General features: G+C 38.2%; 1 protein-coding gene across 1 annotated transcript in view; it reads right to left on the bottom strand.

Moving 5' to 3' along the window:
• Nucleotides 1-16,974, bottom strand: part of CTNNAL1 (catenin alpha like 1) — a 57,312-nt gene that overhangs the window by 19,590 nt on the left and 20,748 nt on the right. Inside the window, exons 2-7 of the mRNA XM_053958979.1 lie at nt 16,326-16,515; nt 10,090-10,277; nt 5,196-5,315; nt 2,934-3,023; nt 2,429-2,599; nt 1,186-1,386 (exon numbers count right to left, since the gene is read on the bottom strand). Of these exons, the coding sequence (XP_053814954.1) occupies nt 1,186-1,386; nt 2,429-2,599; nt 2,934-3,023; nt 5,196-5,315; nt 10,090-10,277; nt 16,326-16,515 (960 nt within the window). The remainder of the gene's footprint in view (nt 1-1,185; nt 1,387-2,428; nt 2,600-2,933; nt 3,024-5,195; nt 5,316-10,089; nt 10,278-16,325; nt 16,516-16,974) is intronic.

The following is a 16,974-nucleotide window of genomic DNA, read 5'->3' as shown; positions in this document are numbered from 1 at the left end:
TTCTATCTCTTGAAATGTAGCCTGTAAATTATTTAGAGGTGATTATTTTCCACCAGTAATAGAGCCTAGAAATAACCACGTATCCTGGTTTTGGCTGGGATGGAATTAACTTTCTTTATAAATCTGGCATGCTGCTGCTTCGGATTTGTGATAAAGGCAGTGCTGACAACATGGTGTTAGTTATTGCTGAGCAGTGTTTGCACAGCTGCCTACCAGGGCTAACCACCAACACCAAGCTAAACACAGGTTTAGCTCCTAGTTAAAGGGAGTCTATGCAATTGATATTCTGTATGTGTCTTGTTTGTCATATTCTGTATTATCAGTAAGATTTATATGCCCTTCAAACTACACTACTGCATTAAAAACACCTGACAGCAGTACCTGATTCAAAGAGGAAAAAAGGAACAAAAATGCTCTCTCGTAGCAAATATGCTCAGTTAAATAAATATCCTATACCAGGACACATCTGCCTTATTTCAGAGTGTTGATAAGTCTGTGTGCTATACATATCCCCAGGAGCAAGACTTAAAGCAAGTCAGCGTCAAAACCAGAAGCTGCATTTTCCATCTCTGCTTTTGCTTCCCCTTTTGCATGGATCTTCTATAATTTTCAAGGAACAAGTAGGACAAATGATAGAGGCAGGCTTCACATAATTCTTTCCTAAAAGAATCATTTAAATAATGTAAAAAAGGACAAACAAAAATAGCCTTATTGTTTCTCTTCTCTCTACATAATATTAAAACCCAGTCAATTTTTTACAATGTTTCCCTTTCCAGCAGTTCCACGGTTTCCCTTGAAAACAAGAAAGAAAACTGAGGTCACAGCTATGGGATCAAGACAATTGCAGTCTCTGAACTACTCCACCAAAAGAATTCACTGTTTAGGACTGTGCAGTGATACTTCTGTTCACTGCCTTGTTTCCACTACATCTTCATTAAAATTAGTCTACTGCCATCAGTAGCCTAATTTAGCCATCAAAGAATCAATGAAGCAATACCACTGGGGTAGGGGGAGGACAGAACATATGGAACCTGCAAAAGCACAGAACAAACTGTGGCTTCCTTGATCAGCTCCCACTGTGAGGAATACACCCAGTTCTCTTTTCGTAGACCAGAAGAAAGACTGCATTCAAAATTTCTTTTCAAAGTAGAGATGAAAAGATTTACTTTGCTAAAAAGCTCTTACAGCTTGCATCCACACTGAAACCAGCTGCTCTAGTTCCATTTTAGCTTGTTTAGACAGCTCCAAAATGTGCTCTCTGTGCTCATGACTGGTATAGGCAGAGTCTGTGAAGTCTTCTGTATGTTCCAGGATAACTTCCAGCATTGTTGAAAGGTTTTCTTTTGAGAGAAAATAAAGATTCTCACGGAGACCTTCAACCTTACTCTGAAAAAGAAGCATGTCATTTCCTTGAGAATTTATGTGATTTAGTTGTGACGCAAATGCAGAAAGTAGATCTACCATTTTACATTTTATTTTTCTCCTTAATGCTTTTTAAAATTACTCCTTTATTTTCAATGTAATCCAACAGTTTGCTTGTGTCCAGACCTGCAGTTTGGGGTTTGGAATGTTTCTTAAGTGTGATAATACAATCAGCAGTTTACTAGCCACTTATCAGGAATAGCAGCAAATACATCATTGTACTCCTTATCAGGAATAACAGAAAATATATCATTGTTCTACTGCTGTCAATAAAAAGTTTCTAAGTTTAGGAAGTTTCAGAAATTAAATATATGTTCCAATTTTGTTTGATCCTTCCACATCCATGTAATCCATTTTGAGTAGTTTTCTAAAAATGGGTATGTAGCAAATTTAATACTTTGGGGCACTCTCAAAAAATTTAAATGGAAATTCAAAGAGGGGAAATAGGTAAACAAATAAATTGAATCAAAGTGACATGCTCAAAAGCAGAAAGCCATGGTTGCTCATTAACTGCTCTTAATGGAGTATGAAATTTAGAAAAGCCTTTATGAGGAAAAAAGTTCATTGAGCTACAGGATACAATTTCAATTCAGAACATTTCTTTTGAATGTCAGTTAGCTCTTTTAAATGTTTGTATGAATTTTTTTGCATGCAGTTTTAATAAATTAACACTTAAAAAGCAAGAATTCTCAAACAATAACTATTTTAATTAAGGTCTGATCACATTCTGATACTTCAGTTTATTCAATGTCAATGCATCACCTCAACAAAATATTAGCGTTCTGAATGCATACTGTTTCAGAAGGAGAGGTGTATTTTGGCAATGACAATTAAATTATAGTCACCTCTTGACAGATTCTTTAACATTATGGGACAGTTATTTAAGTCAACACCGCTGAAGAGATGCAGCTCCACGATCTCAAATCTAAAACCACTTTTTTTCCCCAAAATCCTAGTTAAGAGATATTTTACTGGCTGTAGAAAACAATATTATTTCCACTCTTACCTTGAATTCTTTGATGCCAGAATATATGCTGATGGGGGCCATTTCATTTTCTCCATTTGGTCTAGAGTCAGTTACAATTTCTATCACCTGCTCCAAAGCTAGTCTCATCCGATGAAAAACTCCATCTTTGTTAATACGAGCAGATTCACAGTCTGGATGCCTCAGACAAGTCTTTTTAAAGAAAGCAGAGTAACTATTATGAAAGAGTACACATGCAGTACATTGAAATGAATGATCCCTGCTAAGGCAAGTCTAAAGAGCGTGTTTAGAATATGGTGAATTCTTTCTGTTGAACTGCTGTTAAGCTGAATTCACACTGCTACTTAGAATATAAAGATTTTCTTTCCTCTTTACACTCTTTAAAGTGTAAAGTGTATTCTTTACACTTATACCCTTCTTTAGCATGAAATCTAAAGTGGAGCTGAAAGAAGAGTGTCAGCTCTCCTGGCAGATGCCATGCTTTGTGATTTAGCCGAGTTGTGTAAGGGTGCACAAACTCACTTACCTTTGAAGCAGTCAGGAGCATCATAGTGCACTTCTCAAGAACAGCCCTAGATGCTGCCATTCTAGCCTTTTTCTTCTCATCCTTCAAATCCTAAATACCAAAATAAAAAAAAAAGGACCCAAATATTACACAGTATCTAAAATATTAACTTGTGAGATTGGAAAAATAACTCTTGCAGGTTGTGCAAGAATGGGTTGTTAGAAAGCTTTCTAATTTCTGACAACTGCTATTTTCAGCCTAACTCATGATCTAGAACTTACTTTTCAGACAGACTTTAATTTGTGCATTTATTCTTGGCGCTATTCAATTCAGATTTCAAAGAAAGAAAATCTCCAAGATACAGAGCATGTTACGTAAACTGTTGCTAATTTTGATACCTTTATCATACCTTTGATACCTTTATCATACCTTTAGCATTATTCATAAAACAGAAAAAATGAGGTGAAAAAAATAGATGACAAGAAATATTTTCTGAAATGGAGGGGAAGATAAGGTAGAAACAGAGAACACCTCCTTTTCATTATACTGCAGTGGAGGAAATGTAAACTCAATCTTTTTTCTACTTGAGTGTTATATTTGCTACATACCAGTAATAAAAAAAGTCTTAATAGGCTGAAAAAAACAATTCCTTGGTATTTCTCTGCTCTGAGTACAGAAATTTATCAAGAACTTTTCAGGGAAAGATGGATACACCTGCAAAACTGAACTATACCCCCAGCAAAGTTCATCAAAGCAAAAGAATTTAGACTCCAAACCAGGATGTGGGCAAAGAGGGCAAGACATTAATCCCTCAACGTGCAAGAAGTCTAACAAGGCGAAGAACTTAGAAAGGTACAACTACGATTTTCTCACTGCTCACAAAGACAGCTGAGTGTCAAACAGGCAACTGAATGGGACCAGCTGAAGCTTTACAGGATGTAATGAATCCTAATATACCCAAAATTAAAAAAAACACCCAGATAAATCACAGCAGCAGTATGTTTTGACATTTTCATAATGTCTGTATTTAGCAACTACAGAAAATCTTTAAGATCAAAATCACATTAAAAACCAAACCAACAAAACAACCAAACAAGAAAACAGCTAATTTCTGAAATTCTGACATTACACTCTGATAAAGCTGATGGCACTCAAGAATTTATGGCACACTTAAAAATACTGTGTAGTAGTGCCATATAGCAGTCTACACACTGTAAACTGAGCATATCAAGAAAGTCCTGACACAATTGAAAAAGTGGTAATATAGCACTCTTGCCAAAAGAGTCAAGTAGGCAAGGAGGGGAGAGCAGAAGACCAATTAACACTGAAAATTCAACATAGTTGACAAGTGACTAAGACTTCCTAATAATGTATGTTTCCCTTTCAAAGGAACAACTGCTTCAGGGAAAAAATATTTCAGGAAAAAAATAAAAAGAGAGAGTTCATTTCTAAGCAGGTATTTCCTTTAATTTTAAGTAGCTTTCCCAGTAATAGTTCTTTGACACCAAGCATGAACACATGAACAGTAAAAGGAAACACATGATTTTGGACAATTTGTTTATACAAACAGAATTCTGAATTTTGCTGGATATTAGGGACTCTGTATTTTTATACCAAACCCTGGTTTAGCTCTGAACAGAGGATTGGATTATCAAGGGAAAGCAACTAGAGCTCACAGCAGAAGTCTTAAGCCTCAGCAAACCCTTAAACTTACATGAAAGTAGTGGGGAAAAAAGCTTCCAGTATGAATGAAAGGGCTTTGAAAGAGTAGCTGCCTGTGAGAACTAAAACTCATTGCCCTAATATAAGAAGGTTTTGACCTAAACCTAGAAAAATATTTCAGAATAATAATAATAATAATAAAAAACCAAACTCTTAAGTGCTAATAAAGCAGATGCTTTATTAGAATCCATTCGGGGTTTTTTAAGATAATGAAGTCCTTTCACTACATGCAAACATCAAATATTCTGTCAAATAACAACAGACAAACTCTCTACCACAGTAATGAGCCAGAAAAGATAGAGCCAAAAGACAGTGACTGAAGCCAAAAGACAAAGAAAATAACACACACCCAGGCTTCTGGAAGATATGCGGGGCAAACAGTGCAGCTCAGGCTGAGCTTTAAAATCAAAAGATATGTGGAACAAGGAGAGGGTAGGTTCCAGAGACAGGACATCAGCAATTGTTTTGTTTTCTTTTATCATCCCAGAAGAACCCATACCTTCCTGATAAGATGAAGATGATACTGTGCAACATCTCTTACAACCTCTTATTAATACTTACATTTTGCCGATCTCCAGTTAAATGGGCAAACTCCACCATTTCATTTCCAAACTGGCTGAATATCTGTACAAACTCCTGAAAACTACTGACTTTTTCCAGTTGCTCCATTGTTGCAAGAACCTGCAAGATAACGGAAAATACTGTAGATTATCAAGATGCTGAACAAAAAACATTATCATTGAACTAGGAGTACTACTATTTACAGACACTCCTAAGGTGTGTAGTTTGAAATGCATATATTTTATTACTATTTAAGCATTAGTAACTCAACAGCCAGAAATCAAATGTAAGTGAATTATCATGCTTCATTCAAAGCGAGTCATTTGTTGTCCACCCTCAAAAAACATTTTCCTTGCTCCTCACAGTATTAAGAGTAATAGTATTAATGGATTCAGCTTCCAGATTCAGAAAAAAATGTGGTTTTAAATTTAATATGACAGTAACAAGTGCAGACTGATACCCCTGTGTTGTAACTATCCATTTCAGATGCCTAACTTTTAAAGTCCAAAATTACAGTTGCACAGACATGTTTCAGTGGCTCTGTATATTAAAAAAAACAACAGAATTCAACAAAACTGAACAAAAAAGTTAGAAATAAGTGAATACATAGTTTTATACTTTCCATAACAACCTACTCTAACTCTGGAGATTTCTATTAGTTGCATATAAAACAAAGAACTAAATATATGCAAGTTGTACCAAGTTCTTACTCAAGATACATGAAAGCATGTAAAATCAGCATTTTTTTTAACATTCAGCAAAGACTATCACACAGCTTATAAATTACTGATTACTGAAGGTACCCTGTGAAGTCACTACATTATGGATTATAACAGAAATTAACATCTGCATTTTTCAGGTTAGACATATACTTGCTAATCTCAAAGTGATCTTTCAAATCCACTAAATGTCTTCAGAAGGGAAAACACTCAAGGCAGTTCTGTATTGTTTTTCAGACTGGAGATAAAACACCGCATGAAAATTTAACAGACTGCACAGGAAAGGGATAAACTTCAACTGATTTTTCCTTTTTTATGCCAAAAGTATCTCCCCCCAACTACAAAAACAGTGTACACACCTGATTATGACAAACTCCCCCTTCCCTGCAACCCTGGCAAACTCTCCTAGAAGCACCCATTTGCTTGTGGCAGAGCAACTGCTCGATCTCAGTTGTAACCTAAGTAAAGCAAATGGTACACTAATCTCTGTGACTGCTGTGGAATTCACAGCTTTATCAAGCAATATTAGACTGCAGCAATCTGTAAGAGGATATTAGGTTGAGCAACCAGTTCCACAAAGGCTGCAGAAATAAGTTTTCCTGGTTGGGGTGTTGATGCATGAGAAAGGTTGGAGTATGAAGGACTTGGAAGGAAGATGCATAAAGGCGTGAAAATAGCAGTATGAGAGTGGAAGGAGAGAACCACAGGACTGGGAAAGTGAGGATGTAGAAAAGTAAATGTTGCTGAAAGAGGAAAACATACAAGCTAAGGTCCAACTTTCTCTTCTAAGAATAGATAAAAAGAAATATTAATGATGCTCAACTATTCTAGGTTTAATCAAATGTAGTACTTCATCAGTCTGACCTTGGTTGCAAAAAACTGTTACAGTTTTCTGTGGTTTTCTCATGACCAATTTCTCATCAAATAAAAGTTACAGTGAAAGCACATGCATTTCCCAGACATCCCAGGCAGAGCTGACATTCCAAAAAACTGTATAGACAGCTCTAAATTTATCTAAAGCTTATTCAAGATGCTGATACAATGCAAAATACCTGTGATGTCTCCATAATTTTTCATTTTAAAGCTTTTTCAACAAGAAACACACAGATAGTAATGAAGACATACATATTTGAATTAAAAGGTTAAAAAAAAAGTTAAAAAAACCCAAGGCTTTAAGCTCTTATTAACATCTAAATTAGCACTAGGTATTGCACAGCTACAGCTGCAGGATGAATGTCTCCTTGCAGACAGCAGTCATAGGCTGACATCACTTTGGGGCACATCCATATTTTGATCCAAAATGAACAATGCAGCAACTCCCCCACTATCTGTCACTTCCCTGCTTATTGTTCTGGCTCTCCTAACCTGAATGGTGACAGTGAGTGGAGCAAAACCTTAAGCTCACTGATGCAGTGACTAAGTCTGATGGACAATGAAACTAATCTTGTAAAGGAAAGAGTTGGTAGGAAAGATGTGGGCAGGTATGGAAGAAAATGTATGCAACCCAAGAACACAAGAACAGCATACATGGTGCAGAGAATGTGGAAGCAGGAACAGGATCACTGGGGATCATCAGCCAGAGGCTGACTCCAGAATAGATCACCATTCTGGAAGATCTCAATCACTTAATTTGTCTGAGGGACTGGATGTCCAACCACTCATCTGTTTTTCTATCCTTTGCCTTTGATTGACTCTTTATTCACATGAGGAAGACTATGACAATGGAAAAAAAAGGTGTTCAGAAATAGGCAGGAAAAAAAAAAATAGGCAATAGAAGTTTAACATTGGGCATTCAGCCTCCAAGATAAAAATGGAGCTGAGATCTTCTGGAACAGTGATGCATTTCAAGAAGCCAGAATCTTCTCCAGTTGGCAGCACTAATGATCCTCTTCCTACCTTTCCATCCTCTTTGCCATATTATACTACACTGTCTCAGAGTATTTGTGTGCACTTCTTAAATCCCTGCCCACATTATCCCTCTACCTCGAAGTCTTCTACAGCAAGAACCTCTTTGCTATCCATCATAGCAGTGTCTCTACACACTTTTCAGGAGTGTACTTACAATAAAAACTAGGGCATATAAAAATATTAGGCCTATATAAAACACCATTTATTTAATCTGGTCCTGGAGATGCGAGTTGCTCTACTGGTATCACAGAAAAAAGCAGACTTTCCCAGACGTGCACTATGCACAGAAAGGAGAATGCAGTAAAACCCAGGAGATCACAAAGACTAGCTGTGTCCTGGGGTGCATCAGGCACAGCACTGACAGCCGGACAAGGGAGGGGATTGTCCTGCTCTGCTCTGCACTGGGGTAGCCTCACCTCGAGTGCTGGGGACAGTTTTTGGTACCAAAATATAGGGAAATTAAGCCATTAGAGTGTCCAAAGGAGGACTATGAAGATGGTGAAGGGCCTTGAGTGGAACCCGTATGAACAGCTGCTGAGGTCACTTGGTCTGTTCAGCCTGGAAAGGAAGGGACTGAGGGGAGACCTCAATGCAGTTACAACTTCCTTGTGAGGGGAAGAGAAGGGGCAGACACTGATCTCTTCTCTGTGGTGACCAGTGACAGGACTCGAGGGAATGGCTTGAAGTTTTTTCTGGAGAAGTTTAGGTTGGATATCAGGAAAAGGTTCTTCACTCAGAGGGTGGTTGGGTACTGGAACAGACTACTCAGGGAAGTGGTCACAGCACCAAGCCTGATAGAGTTCAAGAAGCATTTGGACAGTGCTCTTGGGCACATGGTGTTATTCATGGGGTGTCCTGTGCAGGGCCAGGAGTTGGACTTGGGTCCCTTCAACTCAGGATATTTTACAATTCCGTGCCTATGGCAGTCAGAGTCAGATACACTTACTTTGGACTATGAGATTGCTTGAATTGCTTTCAAAATTAAATGCTGCTCCTGCGCTTACTATATTCACATTGGTGTGTATATGACAATATTTTCATATAGATTTAAAATTACCAGAAACCTAGCCTGCTCCTGAAAGGATATATCCCTCCTTATCTTTTCATGATATGTGCATTTGCACAGTTGCCCCATATCCTAAACCTGCCACTTTTGGAAAGGTAAATTAATTTGGATTACTGCATGGCTGCAGATGACAGCAGAAAAGCAGCAAAAGGTATTAAATGCACCATTCTGGTCTTCAGTGCAAAAAAAGACCAACGCTGCAAGGAACTTCAGCAAACTGATATTGGTAACACTGCTGCCAACTGAATCAACTGCTGGGAGAAGAAATGAGCACAAAGACAGCAGATCAGTGCAGCCAAGTCTAAAGCCAGAGAGAAGCAGGTAATTTCACTGGTTTTGAATCCTGACTGAACTAAGTGTCTTGGATCTAGGTGCTGAAAAATAGAGTCCAGTGGGTCTGGAAAGTAAACTGGGACAAAGGAATAGAATAGAGACAGCATAAGGAGTCAAAAGTGGAAAGAGGGACACTGCTCTGGATTACAAGCTCAAAATTAATGGAAACCCCCAGGCAGTATCAGGTTCTCATTTTTCAAACATAGGATTTTTCTGTTTTTGTTTTAGCACATTGTGAAGAAGAAAATGGAAGAATATCCTACAGGCAGACAGTGAAGTCTGCACTGCATGGAATAGATTATATTTGAGGTTAAATAGGCCTTCACAGATTCTTTAAACCAACCAAGTAGTTTCATCCTAAGTTTCAAGACCTAAGTTAAACTGCACAGAAACCTTTTAATCTGTAAACCTCACTTCACTGGCACAGACTTTTTTAATGTGCATTCCGCACAGCTTTTTGCCTAGATGCCATAATGCTCTCCTTCTCTTGACCCTGACAGTACAAACATCCTGTCATTAGCAAGTAGAAGATTTATTGACCATTTTAATCAATCGACACACTTTTCACCTCACAGCAAATTTAAAATTAAATAAGCAGTAACACAGCATCTTCTCCAACATAATGAGTGAATAAAGCAATGTGAGTGACATAAAATGCAGAATCACTGAAAATTGTTATTTTAATCCTACTGACTTAAGAGCCATCCCCTTTTGGATACCTGGTAAGTAAACATGTGCAAGACATTCATTTTTATCTCTTTATTTTATAATTCCTCCAGAGATATAGACAATATCACATTTACTACTACCACTCTTTTGCACTGACTACAGGTATCACTTGAACAGAACAGAAACGAAGCTACAATACCTTGTTCCTGGAAGTTATAATTTGCTTAATAACAATTCTGTCTGCTAACACCAGCACCTTTGTGACAGAAGAAAGCAATAACCTTGCAGCTTTTACCACACCCGTTTTGTCTGTAAAGATTGTTATGTGGCTATCAGATTCTGGATGATCCAAGCTTGCCACATCTGTAAGCTGTGCAATTGTTTCACCTAGAAGGAAAAAAACAAATAAAGTGATTTTCCATACTTAGAAGAAAGATACTGGGCTATTAAGCATTCTTAACTTTTACCTTTGAGGGATAAGACAATTTCAGAGCTATCTACAACACTTTTTATTTCACTTTACTTCCTTTGACTGACTGCTGGTGGCACCCTCTCCATATTTAAATGTGGATTACTATTCACTACTACCTTATTCTTCCATCTGTAACATACACTAATTTTCTTACAGTAATCTACAGCTATTTGAGGGGGGAGTGATGGGCAGCATTAGGGAGTGTGGAGGGAGAAAACATTAATGGGATGTATTTTTCTGATTTTAGTAGCCAAAGTCACACCAGTATCCACACTTGCAGCATCAATCCACTGAAATAGTGGGATGCAGCAAGGAAGAAAGAACGATAAACTCCCCTCCACTTTCCAAATTTCAACTAGCATTCCCATTATTTATAGGTTTCCTATTCCTGTAGAAGTCTCCAGGCATGAATAATAAAGAGATTCCAAACAGTAACTTCACAACTTGGAGGACTGAAGCATTATAGTGAGACTACTGCACTTTACATTCAAAGAAGGGCCACTAAGCAGGACACTGTCAGAGACAGGAGAGGAAAAAAAAGGCAAGGAAGCACTGATTTTTGGTTCATCACCTTCTTTTTATTCAACTTGGATTTAGTTAACTAGATAGTTTAAAAGGCTTAATTGACCACTTTTATTTTTTATGCAGGTAAAAACTCTACATCCACTGCAGCTAGTGGATTTCCTTATCTGAGAAAGAAACACAGACCATATCCAATTGAATCTTCTGGAGTACCCTAGATAGTAGTGTCATACAGGAAAGACAGAGCAATCTGTAACCAGAGAAGGGCTGCTGGGAGACTGAGCTCAAGCAAGTTCTGAGACATGATTTTTGTTAGCATGCAAGACAAGATATCAACCTACAACTGACCTATAGATCATCCTTAAAGATAAAATCTAGGAGATTTGATCAAATTCCCTATGACTCATTTGCAAAACCTCAACAAAGGTATTTCACCTAAGCAGGCAAAATACTCCAAAAGCCTGATAAAGTTAGTGCTCCCCTTTGAAGAAGTCCTGGTACTCCAGAAATACCACACACTACAGAACAAGGAAGGCCTGATAGTCCTTCAAACCACAGAGCTCCACATTTCATAGTGCTTCTCTCCTCTGATACTCGTGATCCCTTGGGTTCTTAAGCTGCCAAAATAGTATTGCATTATGGAAAGGAACTTCCAGTACATTTGCTGGGACCAGGCCAGGTCACAAAAGGCATGCTCCAAATAATCAGAGAGTCACCCAAATATACTGTACTATAGTACAGTCTGAGACAGTGAGTTCCACAGCTGAAGGCCCTGGAAATGGATAGAAGCAAGAGGACTTATAGAAGTACAGCTGCAGTTCAAAGAGTGAGGGGCAGCCAGAAGTACTGCCAGTGAAGCTGTAGGACAAGTCTCCAGTCAAGTAAGAAGGTCATTTGACAGTTGCATTCTCCACAGTCCAATTCATTTCACTTCACACCAGTCTCTACTTGTTCACCTTTGTCAGCAGATTAACCTATTTCTGTGACATCACATTATCTGTGACAACATAAAATGCTGTAGCATCACACAGAGAACAATTAAAACAGATGCAAAGTTCTTTTGGTAACCAAGAAAAGATGAACACCACTATCCCATTTCTTATGCTATGGGATTCACCTTCTTGAGGATGAATCAAGTAGTAGGTGAAGCAGCTAGTTACACAAAGAATTATCAGAGAACACTGAAACACCTGCAACATCTGCCTGTCAAAACTCCAGATAGCCATAGAAACTCAAGACTTCTGGTAACAGAAGAAAGGCTTCCTTCTCTGCCTATAGATCTGCAACTATAGGAACAGGAATTAACCCCTGTGACTAAGCTATGAGGAACAAGACCTGTTAGGGTAAAGAGATGGAGCTAGAGAAGCTATACTCAGCTGGGTGTACACCAGTCCATAAAACACATCTGAGCATGTCAAAGAAACAGTTCAGTGTCACTGTAATTCTCCTACTATGACTGAGAGATTATGACAATTGGGTGATATTTCCAAGGATAGAAAGACAACTGTCACATCCATGTCAAAGAAGGTTTACAAGAAAAAAAAACAGGTTATTGTGGGCTAGTCAGCCTCACATCAGCATCCAGGATTGCCATTAAAATAATCTTGAAAAACATTACCACATTAAGCAGAACAAAGCAATCCAGAAGAGCCATCACAGACCTGCCAAGGTGAATAGTCCCTTATTGATCTGACTGCCTTCTATGATGAGATGACACTGTTTTTAAAAAGAGAAAGTAACGAATGTTGTGCAACTCAGCTTCAGCATGGCTCCTGCCATGATCTCCCATAGTTTCCTTATAACTTCATCATATGGACTAAGTGAACAAAAAGGTGGGTAGAAAATGAACCTGACTGTTGGGCTTGGGGATGTTGATAACAGGTACAAAGTTCACTGGGCAGTCAACTTCCAGTGGTGTACCTCTGGGACTGACAGGAGTCATCAAAACTATTCCCTGGATGATGACTCCGCATGTTCAGCAAGTGTGTGAACAATATCAAAGTGAGTGAGTGTCTGATACTGTGGAGGGCAGAACTGCTAGACAGAGGAAGAGGCTGAAAAAAAAATGATCTGACAGAAAATCTGTGAAGTCCAAGGGCAGTAAATACCACATCTGGGCCAGGGTAACCACTCAGCCCTACAGGCTGAGATCAGATGTCAACAGGGAATCTTCATGGGGAAAGACATGGGAGGCCGACAAAGAGTTGAACAGGAGTCAGCAATAATGGGCATCTGCATGTGGAAGGCTGCAGAAATGATTCTTTCCTTCCTTCTGGCACTTGTGAGGCAAAATCTGGAGTACCATGTTCACTTCGGGCTCCTCAACACCTCAGCTGACACAGTGGAGCAAGTGACATAAGGGGAGAGCTTGAAGGGGGGAAGTTTTTTCTGCCCCAAGAAGAGACAGTCAGTGGCAGAGTTTTCTGTGCTCTACATTTGTCCCCCTAGGGGGCAGGTATGGAGAGACACAGACAGACTGATCCCAGTAGGTAAGGTGATGGAATAAGATATAAGAAAATACTTTCGGCACAGCAGAGGTGGTCAAACACCCTTAAGTAAGGGCAGAAGAAAGAAGTAAGAAATGAGCAGTATACAAGATGTACAAGTGTACATTATCTTCATTCTTGGGAGTTAAAATTATGCTTACAACTTCAGTTATTCTATGATTCCATTTATCCATTTAAATTTCAATTTTTCAGCCTTCTAAATTTAGCCCTCTCTGTACCAAAACCAAAGCAAAAATAGGAGAGAGCTATTTTTTTTGCTTTTATTTTACTCCACGTCTTCCTTTAGGGCTATGTAGTCAACAGGCAGAGAATACTGGAAAAGCTATGACACTTATTCCTGACATGTGCTTTCTCTTTTAAATTAGCCAGTCTTTCTCATTTTTAGAGAGAAAAAGAAGACAAAAAGAAAATCACAGATGAGCATCTAAAATGTGCTTCTGTAAGTTACATTCCACTACTATACTGTCATGGTAAACATTGACACAGTGCAAGAATAATGTTACCCAAAATCTGCTACATGACCCTCTGCAGTGTTTTAGGATTCTATTTTGAGTCAATCAAATTACAAGGTTTATTATAAGGAAATAGTCATAACAAGTCTGAAACACTTCAAATCACTCATTATACCCTTCTCAAGAAACAGATACAACATCTGTCATCCTTCAAAGACTCTGCAGAATATGCAATTGATTTAAAGACTCCCTACTTTTCTCAGAAATTGAGATGCTTAATGTTCTAAATCCTTTTGTATTCAAATCTTTTACGCCTTGCAAAATCTCCATTCCTAAGACACAATCTAATTTATTGGCTAAAAAGAAGTATGAACAGCTCTACCAGATTCCCTGCCCTAAAAACCAAAGGCTTTCTGCTGCCTATGCCCTCAGAACATAGGGTTTATTAATATGGTCAATATTCTTGGCTATAATTGTCCATGTAATTTTTTTGGCTTGCTTGGGAACACCAAAGTTACTAAAAATGGCACCTGAGTTACCATGTTCAAAAACTGAGTTCAGACGACATTTATCCATAAGAATTTATCTGCTCAAAGGACCATGTTACTTTGTCCAACACTTTGTCCACAGAGATACAACTGGCACAAAAAACCCTCCATCAAACAAATAACCAGGAGCAAACGTGTTTGCTATACTGAATTTCCCATGTAAGCCGTAAGTTAGATCTCAAATGCAATGAACAAGTGAGCCATGCCAAAGTAAATGTGAGGCTGACAGAAATGTAAATAGGCCATATCTTCACTCCTCTAGACTGAGGCTATTACTGCATAACAGGAAATAAAACTTTCAATACAAAAGAACTATAGTCTTTTGCTGGGATAAAGTATCACAGACTATTTTTAGGTTCTGAGCTCCTCCTGCATACAGTGATAGGGAGAAAAAAATACTTAACCACAGCCTAACTAGCAAGTCAAGAAACAGAGATTCAGACTGCACTGCTCTTCCAGCCGCTGAAATTATTGATATGAACTTTGGCAGTTTTGGCTTGTCAGCATTTTACTTGGATCTCTGAAGAGAAAACACATGCTTCACATAATAATTGGAATGATTTTAAATTAGGACATTTCTGTTTGCAGCCAAGTTACTGGAGCGACTAGGAATTTTCAATCTAAAGTTAATCCAGAATAGTCCTTCAAATCCCAAGAACAATCATTCATCATCAGAGTGTTTCTAGACATTGTGACTCATTGTTGAGAGATTTTCAGAGGATTTCTTACAGCACCATGCCCACTTTCTAAGCTTTTTTCATTTAATCACAAGACATACACCAGTTAGGTCAGCAAAGACAAGTTCTTCAGGACTCTGAGGTAATTCCAAAGATAAAAAACAAACAGCCACCTGAGCCCCCTTTTTAACTTAACAGATCAGTTTCACGTACAGTAACCCACATCTTGGAGTAGAATATTGCTCCATCCTACAGTAATCAAGATATTAGTGTTGAAGGGTTGTTGAAGGGTCATTTATTTGTCCCCACAACAGAAGCTCAAGACTGTCACCCTGAGACCACAGCAAGCAGAATGTGTATCACACTTGCAGGTTCATCCACCTGCTCAAATTGGAAAAGCTTCGAGTAGAATTTCCCATAATCCAAAAGTATTTGAAAGCAAAAACAAAATGTCACCCCACTAACAACAAAGGGAACATTCTACTAGATGTCATATCAAAGCCTATATTGCAGATTTAGAAATATGCATTTACTGAGGGCCACTGAAATATTATGCAAGGAATAGTATTTAGTATCTAGGAAAGCAGTTTTTAGCATGACACTGACATTCTCTTACAGCATCGGAGAACGCAATCCCCTATTCGCCTAAACAGAGTCTTCTGGGGGAAGGAGAGTGACAGCCAGCAACTCAATTATCCACACTTCACATTCAATTCTTACATACAGCAAGTTTGCAAAAAAACTTGAATCCAGCAAAAAGGCAAGCACAATATGATTTTCATTCTAGTGAGTGGAGTCATCAGATGACTGATGTGAGTCATCTTTCTGAGTCCTGATGAAATATGGGTTGACACTGACCTTCATTCAGACACTGAGATTTGGAATGCAGTGACCTCAGTAGCATAACACTCAAATAACTTTAAATACTCCACTGTTTTAACTTGGCAGCAATAAACTCTGAAGTTGCATTCCCAACACTCTGCTCTTTGTCTGTAGTAACATCATAAAAAAAGAGCAGTCAGGTAATTCCTTGAGGCAAATGATCCTATAAAAATCAAAGCCAACACACAATTCCATTCCCTAGTCGTAAGGTGGCAGCCATTTAAGTAAATGACAAAATCAGGTAACAGATCAGGCCTTGAATGAGCCAGCAGAGGAAGGTTAAGCAATTAAATAATAAAGTCCTTACATTATGCCTGACACTAAAAATAGTGTGCCAAAAATGGCACAAGTACAATTTCATGAGTAACTACATACCTGCTCTCCTTGCCTCAATGCAAGCAACACTCATTTCCTCTTTCAGTTCATGGTTTTCATTGGCTATGGCTTCACCCACAGTAACAAATCTCCCGACTGCCAGGTTAACGGCCTGGCCCACTCGCTGGATTGCTTGCAGAGTCTTGTCTGAACGCTTTGGTTTATCCTTATGATTAATAAGAGTAGTTATCTGCAAACAAGAATAATTATTTATTAGAACATTTCAACTTTAATACTAAATGCAAGTTTTGCATTGAACTCAATAATAGATCTTTACACTACTTTGCAAATAAAACTTCGTTTTGTGCTGTGTCATGAGGTATCATTTAACTTCTCAGTGAATAAAAAAAAAAATTGAAAAATTGAAGTGCAATTAAGGTTGCTCATCTGCTCAGTTTATCTCAAATAAAAAGAGAGAGACTTTTACTTTTATTCCAGTCCCAAATGCAGTATTAAAATAAGCTGCCCCGGGTCTCAACAGCCTTTTACAATACACACATAGCCCTTCCCCCAGTAAAACATCCACCATACTCATAACTTAAACATCCTCAATTACACATGTTTCCTAGAATTTAGAAAAAGGTTGCTATTTTGATACAAGTAATCAGTAAAACGATTTGTGAGGACTTGCCTATTTTGAGCTCCCCAG

Source organism: Vidua chalybeata, chromosome 1 (genome assembly GCF_026979565.1).
Source record: "Vidua chalybeata isolate OUT-0048 chromosome 1, bVidCha1 merged haplotype, whole genome shotgun sequence".
NCBI classification, from domain to species: domain Eukaryota; kingdom Metazoa; phylum Chordata; class Aves; order Passeriformes; family Viduidae; genus Vidua; species Vidua chalybeata.
This window is presented reverse-complemented; position numbering and strand designations above follow the sequence as displayed.